Source organism: Otolemur garnettii, unplaced genomic scaffold (genome assembly GCF_000181295.1).
Source record: "Otolemur garnettii isolate 467f Iridium unplaced genomic scaffold, OtoGar3 scaffold00022, whole genome shotgun sequence".
Taxonomy (NCBI): Eukaryota; Metazoa; Chordata; class Mammalia; order Primates; family Galagidae; genus Otolemur; species Otolemur garnettii.
Genome location: NW_003852417.1, coordinates 17657660 through 17668128, shown reverse-complemented (window position 1 = coordinate 17668128; position 10469 = coordinate 17657660). Strand labels below are relative to the sequence as shown.

The window sequence follows — 10469 nt, the reverse complement described above, 5'->3', positions numbered from 1 at the left end:
CATTGTTGTTTGGCGGCCTGGGCTGGGGATTCGAACCCGCCACCTTCGGTGTACGTGGCTGGCGCCTTAGCCGCTTGAGCCACAGGCGCTGAGCCATGAGGTTTGTTCTTAAGTTGACTTTGTATATAAGTTGGAACTAGTACATTTACCTATTACTTGTTCCTAAGTTCAAGTCATATGTCAGTTGGATGTTTGTAACTTGGGGGCTTACTGTAATCGCCTCCATTCATGAGCGCTGGCTGTTAGTTGCATGTTTGTAATGCAGGGACTGCCTGAATTTCAGTCTGCAGGCGGCAAACTCTTAGTAGGTAGAGATATTAATGTAGTGGATCATGACCAGCGTTTTAAAACATGAAATAGAATAGAATTGATGTATTAAAATCTAGCATGGTTGTTAAGTAGAATGATTTCATGAAAGATAGGTAGGTAGGTTCACAGGTAGGTAGATATGAGTTGCGGCATAAATGTACTACTGTTGGTTGTACTCGGTGAAGTCTGAAAGTCACTGGCTAGCTGACTTTGGGTGCTGACACTCACTGGGCAGGGTGTATCTGCTCTATCGGTCTGTCCTGGGTTCTGGGTCCCAGTCTCAAGCCTGTGGTACCCCTCAAGACCCAAGAAAAGTGTACTCTGAAGATGGGTGCTTGTGATGTGTCCTCTTTTTTTTTTTTTTTGAGACAGAGTCTCACTATGTTGCCCTTGATAGAGTGCTGTGGCATCACAGCTCATAGCAACCTCAGACTCTTGGGCTCAAGTGATTCTCTTGCCTTACCCTCCCAAGTAGTTGGGATTACAGGCGCCTGCCACACTCCTGGCTATTTTTTTGTTGTAATTGTCATTGTTGTTTAGCTGGCCCAGGCCGGGCTCGAGCCCACTGGCCTTGGTGGATGTGGCCGGTGCCGTAACCACCATGCTACAGGCCGTGATGTGTCCTCTTTGAAAGGGACATTTTTGAGTCCGGCCACTGAGCCAGGGGATCCTTGTTGGAGGAGAAGGTGACCCCATGCTTGGCTGACAGGGAGGTATCTTGTCAGCTAGGGTGGGCTCAGTAGAATTTTGCAGGCTGTGTGAGGAGGGGAGCACTGCACTAGGACCCCTCAATTCTGTCTTTTATCCTAGGTCTGTCACTCACTGCTGTATGACTCAAGGCAGGTGACTTGCTTTTCCTGGCCTTTAGTTTAATCATGTACACTTGGGGATAGTAGGATCAAGTGATTTCTAAGGTCTTGTTCTCATAGTCTGTTCTAAGATGACATTAGAAAAATCTGAATTTTCTGGGAAATCCCCAAAGGGAAGCCAGTGCTGCCCACCAGGCTTCTCCTGAAGACCCCTGAAGCCCCAGGTGAAGCAGATGCTTATGTTTATAGACCCCAGTCAGGGTTGGGGGTAATGGTAGCAGCAAGGGCATACGATGACAGAAGCAGCCGGAGCCTGAGCCAGGTCTCTGTGGACAGCATTTATTAGGCGCCATTCTCAGTGTGAAGACAGATAGGCAGGAGATGCTGAGGGGAGGCCTTGGCAGCCGCAGCCTTTGGAGTCCAGGGGCTGCCCGGGGTAGAGGTGTGGGTGCAGGGGCATGTCACCCACACATATTGCATATTTTGTGGCAGTGTGCCCAGGCATAAGGCATTGGGGAAGCAGAGAGTCTGCCTGCAGTGGAAGGGGGTGAGGGGAGAAGTGACACTGGCCTTCCAGTTCCCTAGGAAAGACCCCACTGGAGAATGAGCAGTCTGCTACGCTCTGCCCTGGGGCCATTCTGTCTCCTTCCTCACCATCTCTCTGCAACTTTGGTTGTGGCTCCCTCGGGAATGACGGGACAGGACCCTTCGAGGGCAGGGTCACACACAGGACAGAGGCAGCCAGCACTGCCCCCCACCCCAACATAAACACAGAGGGCACCCCTAGGTGTAGGTCCTGCTCTCCTGGCATGTGGGCAGCCAGCTCCTCCACACTGAGACGGGACTCACACATGGGCTAGACTTCTTGCCCCCAGGGGTCTGCAGAGACTAGAGGACATAGTTGAGGAGGCCTGAAGCTGGCGACCCTGCAGGCCTTTCCCTCCAGCTTCCCTGAACACCAGGGCTGGAGTTGCTCGGCAGTGTTAGGGCACAGCATGGAAGGGCAGTACTTTGGGAGAAGAGGTCCCTCATCTGCCCCTGATGCTGTCCTGGTCACTATACCAGCTTTACCTGTGGGTTGCCAATAATGAGCCTCAGATATCACCTCCATCTGCTGCACTTCATCTGGGTTCTGGGTTGCAGATGGGGTGGGCAGAGGGCACACCAAGTCCCAAACCTCCCCTACCTGGGAGGGCTGTTCCTTGCTGCAGCCTCAGCTTATCTCTAGCTACTAGGGACACAAGCACCAACACTGGTGGTGGGTTCAGGGATGATGTTCCATAGGATCTGCCTGCCGGCTCTCTTAGCCACTCTGCCAACCCTTAGAGGCCCAGTTCCTGGCCTTTCTTTCTTTCTTTCTTTTTTTTTTTTTTTGAGACAGAGCCTCAAGCTATCCCCCTGGGCAGAGTGCCGTGGCATCACAGCTTACAGCATTCTCCAACTCCTAGGCTCAAGCAAGTCTCCTGCCTCTGCCTCCCAAGTAGCTGGGACCACAGGTGCCCGCCACAACGCCTGGCTATTATTTTTTTGGTTGCAGCCATCATTGTTGTTTGGCGGGCCCAGGCTGGATTCAAACCCGACACCTTAGGTGTATGTGGCTGGTGCCTTAGCCACTTGAGCCACAGGCGCCGAGCCCCTGGCCTTTCTTTCATGAGACTCAGCCCTGCTTACCTTGGTCCCAAGGACTTCCCTGTTTGTAACCAGGCAGCCCATAGACAAAGGCCCCCACACCACCTCAAGGATGAATTCAGGGCACTGTCTCCTGGCCAGGAGTAGAAGAGGGTGTGCCTCAGCAGTGGCCTGGCCCTGGGCTTTTGGTTCTGGTTTAAGTCTCAGCTACCCACACAATGCTGGGGTGTTCAGGACAGGAGCTTTGCTTTCAAGAGCAGGCTGAGCTGGAAGGAAAAAGTACAAAAGAACCAGGCTGGGTTCTTGTTCCCCTTTGCTTTTTACTATCTGTATCACCTTGGGCAAGTCACTTCACCTGTCTGGGCCCCAGTATTCTCATCTGTAAAATGGCAATAACAATTCCTGCTCTGGGACCTAATTGGGTGTTGTGAGACTCAAATAAATAACCAGGACAGAGTTTTTGGAGGCCAAAATCCACTTCACAAATTTAAGAATGGTAGTTAATCAGCATTGGCTGGGGATGGCAAGTCTGTTTCAAAATCCAAGGGCAGTGTCTGGAAGGCTGAAGTCCTCCCAACCCCTATGAGAACGAGGCCAAAGGCCAGTTAGCTCTCATCTACCAGTGTGACCATGCTGCAGACTGAGGGGCCGCTGCCTCCTCCACTCCCCTCACCTCGGCCCCTCCTGCTGCCTGCCTGTCCTACCTTTTTTCTGTCTGCCCTCTGGGGACTAACTTTAGGGACTTCTGGGTGTCCACTTTCTCCATAATTGCAAAGCCATGCAAAACACCACAAAGGTAGTGGGAGGTTGGGTGACACAGCAGGGAATGGGTAAGGGGAATGAGACTGAGTAGGGGTGACCTGGACAAAGACACCTTGGCTTTTGGAGCCAAGGGAAGGTGAGAGACCTGGCAGGACAGAGGTATAAATAGAGATGCAAACGAACATGGAACATGAAGTCCCCTCTGGAGGTGGGGGTCTGGGTACCAGCAGGGTCTCTGAGGACTGGGGAGCTTCTTAGGTTTCCAAAGGGATAGGAGGCTCCCAGCTTCTGCCCTCCTCCCAACCCCCCCAAGTTTCACATTTCTCGGAATTTTCAGGGCTCGGATGGGGGCTCCAGGGGTCCTCAGAGCCCGGCCTCCTGCCAGCTGGTGCGAGCAGGCACAGTCGGAGATGGGGGGGCTGAGAGAGAGTGGTGAGGGGTGTTGGGGGAGTCCCACTGGGTTGAAGGCGGCTGGGTCGGGGTTCCTGGCAGACCCTTACTCCTCCCCCCATCCCAGCTGGAGCCCCAGCCAGCACCCCCAGGCGCTAGAGGCCCCCTCGGGGCGTTCACACCGAGCTCCTGCGCTTCATGAGGCTGCGGAAGGTGGACAGGCTGTGCAGGCCCGTGGACACCGAGCTGATGGCGGAGCGAGGTGCCCCACTGCACAGGCAGCGGCGCGACGGCGTGTCGCTGTAGCGGCCGCCCATTCCTGGCGACGAGTGGCTGTGCTCGACGCACGTGTCAGACGTGGAGAGGTCCCGCGGGATGATCATGGGGATGGAGTACTGCAGCTTCTCACGGCTTTTGTACCAGAGGCACGAGCACATGGACTGAAAGTGCAGCACCTCTGCGTAGACGTTGCGGAAGCCGCCCCCCGCCGCCGCCGTGGAGGAGGCGGTGTCGGTGGTGTGCGCGCTGCCGCCCCCACCGCCCCCGCCGCCACTACAGCCGACCACCTGCCCATTGCGCGTGAGCAGCGCGCGGTGCTCGGCGTCGCGTTTCTCGTCCTCGGCATTCATGGTCATGAAGCGCAGCACCACGAGGTTGAGGAAGGCGCCGATGACCGTGAGGCCGGTGAGGATGTAGACGAAGCTGAAGGCCACATACTGCGGCTGTGTCTGCAGCGCCTGGTCCTTCTGCAGCGCCACGTAGTCGCCGAAGCCGATGGTGGTGAGCGTGATGAAGCAGTAGTAGTAGGCCTGGAAGAAGGTCCAGTGCTCGTAGTAGGAGAAGGCTGCGGCGCCAATGCACAGCGTGCTGATGCACGAGAAGAAGCCGATGAGCACCATGTTGGCCATGGACACGTCCGCGCGCCGCATGCCCAGCCCCTTCTTCACTCGGTGCAGCAGGTACCTCACGAAGGTGTTGATGCGCTCGCCCAGGCTCTGGAACATGACGAGAGTGAGCGGGATGCCCAGCAGCGCGTAGAACATGCAGAACACCTTGCCGCCATCCGTGCTCGGCGCTGCGTGCCCGTAGCCTGGGGGAAAGCGGGGAGAAGAAGAGAGAAAGTACAGGCTGTGGGGCTGTCCTTCCAGAAACCCTCCTCCTTCCCTCTTCTCCCCTTGGCCTCCCCAGTCCTGTAGGTCTCTGTTTCAACACAGTGATGGGCTGTCCTTATCCCCTCGCACTGTGCTAGTCCCTTGCTTATTCTTTTTTTTTTTTTTTGCAGTTTTTGGCCAGGCCGGGTTTGAATCCACCACCTCCGGTATATGGGGCCACTCCCTACTCCTCTGAGCCACAGGCACCGCCCCCTTGCTTATGCTTTGTCCTTTACTTTTGTGACAACTCCAGGAGGAGGTAGGGAGAGAGGAAGAAACAAGGAGGGGTTAAGTGATTTTCCCAGGTCACACTGTTTGGAAGCAGAGCAACACGTGTTTGAACTCGAGTTTATTTGGCTTCAAAGACTGGACTGGTTGGTATACCTAGAGGACTTGTGGTCCTGCTGGGAACTTGGGCCAGATGCACAGGGACAGTGTGCAGGGCACAAGCTAGTTGGGAGACCTGGGTTCTAGCTCAGTGTTGTGATCTTTGGGCATGCTCCTTGTCCTCCCTGTGCCTCCATTTCTTTGACTACAAGGGGAGGTGGTGGGACCGAATGGGTTCTGACATCCTGTGGAGGGAGGGAAACTGAGGACAGAGAGGACACACCTTTTTATCAAGGATTGCTCCTAGATGATCTCCCTGCTGGCAGCCAAGGCCTAGGGGTGGTGGTTAGTAACCACAAGTGCCAGAGGAGGAGAAAGGAAACAGCCTGAGGAATGAGTACTCCCGGGTCCTCACCAGCCCCTCTACTGGGGTCCTGAGGCCCCAAAGGAGGTTCTGTCCTCGTGGGGAGGTGGTGTTTCCCTGGGTGTCCTTTCAGGTGTGTTACTATCTATCACTAGCCAGACAACCTCTGTGCCTCCTGCTTCCACCCAGCTCTCACTGAGCCAGAAACCAGTCAGAGACAAAGCCCCCCTCTGAGCCAACCATCAAAAGGTCTTAAGTCAAGAATTCTGCCTGGTTGGAGGGAAAATGACCCTGGATGGGAACACAGAAGCCTTGGGCACAAGTTCTGGCCTTGTCCCTAGTGGCCGTGTGATCTTGGGCAAATCACTTTACCTCTCTGAGCATGTTTCTTGATTTGTATGGTCTTCTGGTCCGGGCCCTTCTTTCAATATTGAGATATTTATTACTTTTAATTTTATTTATTTATTTATTTTGAGACAGAGCCTCAAGCTGTTACCCTGGGTAGAGTGCTGTGGCATCACAGCTCACAGCAACCTCCAACTCCTGGGCTCAAGCGATTCTCCTGTCTCAGCCTTCCAAGTAGTTGGGACCACAGGCGCCTGCCATGACGCCCGACTATTTTTTGGTTGCAGCCGTCATTGTTGTTTGGCAGGCCCAGGTTGGATTCGAACCTGCCACCTTAGGCATATGTGGCTGGTACCTTAGCCACTTGAGCCACAGGTGCCGAGCCATTTATTACTTTTATTAATAGAATTATGATATAACAGTGCTGGTAGCCTTTTCTGAAAAAGCAGCCTTTTCCATCTTCCTAGGCTGATCTCTGCCTTATTTAAGTGGCACTGAGAATGTTTAGCTTTGAACTCTAGGGCCAATATTACCACCACCACCCCTGTTCCCCAAGGCCCCCATCTACAACAAGTTGAACACTAGCTTGGGAAGAAGGGATGGGCACTGCTTCTACCTCCACATTCCGGCCACACCCATGGGAGCTCCAAATTCGTTCAATGACTGAATTGCAGAGCAGACTCTGATCTGAGTTCATGTCTTGACTCTGCCATGAACTAGCTGTGTGTGTGTGTGTGTGTGTGTATAAACTCTCTGAGCCTTAGTTTCCACATCTGTAAAATGGAGCTATTAATTAAGTAGCATCTGCCTCATAGGGATTCTGGGGGGAATAAGTAAGATAATATGTAAAATGCATTTAGCCCAAAGCCTGGTACATATCAAGGGCTCAATAATGGCTCAGTGTGATTAATAATGAATGAAGGTGCCAGATTATGCTAACATTTCCAAGAGAGCATGGGCGGGGGGACCGCTCAGTTCCAGTAAAGCTGGCATCTTTTGTCAACGCAAGGCCATTTGTATCATGAAGCTCAGGGAAGTCTGGAGATAGTCGCTCAGGGGTGTGTAAGGCGGTGGGGCTGCTCATAGAAACAGCTCCTCTGCCTCCCACCATGGTGTCGAGCCAATGACTGTGTCACCCTTTGCCAGGGGCCTGGACAGCTGAACTATTGAGCCACTGTGCCTGGGACGTCTGCGCCCCAGCAGGGTGAGAACAGATTGTGCCCGCCAGCTCGGCCATGGCAGCCAGACCACAACTCACCTCGACAGCTGGGCAGGCCCTGAGCCAGAGCTCCTTCTCATCCTGTCCTTCCCTGTCCTCCCAGGCCAGCCTGCTTGGTGTAGGGGGGAAGCTGTGGAACTGTGGATGGGGCTCAGTGGGGAGTGGGGAGTGTGATCTGGCCCTAGCTTGACCATGTGATGGCTGTGTGACCTTGGAGAAATCCGTTTCCCTCTCTGGGCTCACTTCCATCGTCTCCACTTTGGGTTATTGAGCTAGAGCTGTTAATCCCCCACTGGCTGCCCATCAGAGCTGCCCTCAGGAGCTAAGGAGAAACTAGACATGCAAGTACTTTGGAACCTGTGGAGCACGAGACAGAAGCAGTGGAAATGGAATCTCATGGGAGAGAGCCAGCTTGAGAGCACAGTCCTGGGGGCACGGCCATCTCTGTGTCATGCCCTCTGCACCACCACCACTTTGCCCAGTGACTTCCCTGGGCCACCATCTCTTAGGAAAAGCCAGTGCCTTGCAACCCACTGTGCACTGCTGTGAAGCGGAGCGATGCCTCCTTTCCCCGCCCTTTTCCTCACAGTGCTTCCCTGCCCTTTCCCTCCTGCCCCAGCCTGAGCACCATCAGGACTCAGCTCCAGCTGCCAATGACATCCCCTTCCCTGCCTTTTCTTCTGTTGAACTCAGTGACTTCCAAAGCAAATGACATGGCCAGGCTTAACCGGAAGCTCTCATCAGCAGCAGTGCCTTGTGCTCCACCATACCCACTGCCCCGTCCAGGGCAGCCACGGCCTGGGCGTGTCTCACCTTTGGGGTCAGATGCCCCAGCGCTGCCCTCACTTCCTCCCACAGGCTAAGGCTTTTAATACACTCTTACCCTTCAGATATATTTTTAACTTAATCCTCAAAAACTCCTAACAATGTCATTATTATGACTATCTCCATTTTATAGTTGAGGTCATGAGGTCTGGGGAGGCCTTGTGAATTGGCCAAGGCCACTAGGTCTTTCTGACTCAGCGTTCATTTCTGTACATAGGAGCCAATGTATCACCCTAGGAAAGACAACCAGGATGGAAAACCAGGGCCCGGACAGAACATTCCAATCGGAGCTTTAGCTTTAGAAGTGGTAACGGGAGAGAGGCTGCTCAGGGAGGTAGGCTTCTCCAAGTATCAGGCCCAGGGGCAGGGAGCCCCCTCCCCATCTCCTGTCATGTTGTCACTGGGTGAAAGGGTGAGGGAGCTGTGAGGGCCTGCTGACGTGAGCACCCAGCTTGAAGGGGTGCCAGCCGGGTGGAGCCACTCCCAGGGGACCCTGGAATTTCTGGGAAGTAAGGCAGAGTTTGGCAAGACCTGTCTGTCTGCCAGCAGGCCTGCTGCCTGCGGGTCCTTGTCCACCTCAGGCCTGGCTTTACCAGGGAGGGGAGAAGAGGTGTCCTTCATCTTCTTTCTATCCAGCCTCGTGAGGGGCTCCATCTGTCCTTGTGTGTCACTAACAAACACAGAAGCTGCTGTCTGGGCCTGATTCTCTGAGGACCCTCTCTCGCAGTACCTGTTGGACTGATCAGCTAGAACTCATGCCCTGACCATGAGACTCTGGCCAGTGTTTCTTAGAGCACTGATGGGGAGATTTCCCCCCTCCCCACCTCCCTTCCCGGAATCCACTGTAGATGTTAAGGTTCTCAGAGGCAGGAAGGCCCTTGGCAATCATTTAGTATAGTTCTTATAGTGTAGAGATGAGGCAATGCAGGCCCAGAGAGGGAAAGAAAGTAATCTCCTCTAGGCCACACAGCTGGTGAATGGCAGGACTAGGAATATGATCCAGCACACTTGGTTCCAAAGACCAGTGCTCTGTCTACTGCCTCCTGACTCAGGCATGACCAGAGCTGTAAACTATTCATTTAACCGGGGCCCGGTATCTCCTACTGGGGAGGAACTCAGCTAAGAGATGGCCCTGGGACCTGGCTGGAGGCACACAGTTCACTTGAGGAATCAAGTGGTTGGATGTAAAAATGAGTTGCTAGTATATTTCAGGGGAGCAGGAAAATTGACAGGTGGGTCAGAAACCCCTAGGCCTCAGTTCATCTGTTTTCTTCCTGAAATCACCAGGGAGCTCAGAAACAGGCTGAAGCTCTGTGTTTCAGGGAGAAGTGAGGTAGGAGTGGGGGAGTGGGGTTGGGTCTGTCCCTCCCTCCTACTGATCTTTCCCTATGGCCTATTTGTTTCTCGTCAAAGCACAGCAGCCACCATGAGCTCTTGGTAAGGGCCTCGGCTGGCCTGGGCACAGTTGCCGGATGCCCACTGGCTTCCTACGCCTGCTAGCCTGCCTGTCTAACCTCCTACCCTTGGCCTAGCTGGCCACGAGTTTAGGATACTGGCCATGGCCTTGGGTAGAGGAAAGAGCATGAGGTTAGGAGGCAGGAGACCTGGGATCTGACTTGACCTGACCAAAGCTAGCTTTGTGTCTTGGCAAGTCCTTTCCCCTCTTGGGGTCTCAGTTTTCCTCATCTGTGACATGGGGAGACAGGGCAACAGATAAGGTTTTCACCTTTTTTCATTGCTATAGATGTCCTTTATTATTTTCTGTCTATCTGATCCATTCATAGAAGCAAAATTTTGAAAGATTTTATTTATGAAGTACGGCATGCTGATCAGTGTATTGTGCATACTACCCAGAGCACGCACTGAATAAATCACTGCTAGAGTCATAATTAATTTTCCCATCAAAATTAATTAAGAACACATCTGCCAGTCAGAACTTCTGATTAGCATAAGATAATTGCTTTTATGAGACTGAATCAAGCTATTGTGTTTGAAATACTGAAAATAAGTAGGAGATATCTGCAGCTCAGTGGAGTAAATAAGAGAACAGACTCTGGAGTCAAACAGCTGTTAACCTTAGCCAAATTACTTAATCCACTGTGCCTCAGTTTCCCTATCTGTAAAATAGGAATAATGAAGTACTTACCTCGAAGTCTTGCTGTGGGGATATGATGAGTTAGTAGATTTACAATGGTGGGGACATTGGGATCAATAAATATTAATTATTAGTTTGAGTATCTTGGTGAACACCAAGATTAGATGGTCTTTCAAGTTCCTTTCAGCACTAACATTCTTTTTTTTTGAGACAGAGCCTCAAGCTATCCCCCTGGGTAGAGTGC

General features: G+C 52.9%; 1 protein-coding gene across 2 annotated transcripts in view; it reads right to left on the bottom strand.

The window, feature by feature from the left end:
* Positions 1–3366: 3366 nt before the first annotated feature.
* KCNK3 (potassium two pore domain channel subfamily K member 3) overlaps positions 3367–10469 on the bottom strand; it is a 36637-nt gene continuing 29534 nt past the window's right edge. The window contains exons 1-2 of one of the 2 annotated variants that reach the window (XM_012803735.1): positions 8189–8260; positions 3457–4989 (exon numbers count right to left, since the gene is read on the bottom strand). In XM_012803735.1, coding sequence (XP_012659189.1) covers positions 4076–4942 — 867 coding nt within the window. In that variant the 5' untranslated portion in view covers positions 4943–4989; positions 8189–8260 and the 3' untranslated portion in view covers positions 3457–4075. Of the gene's footprint in view, positions 4990–8188; positions 8261–10469 lie in introns of those variants that run through there. The other variant, XM_003787455.2, reaches the window with a different exon arrangement.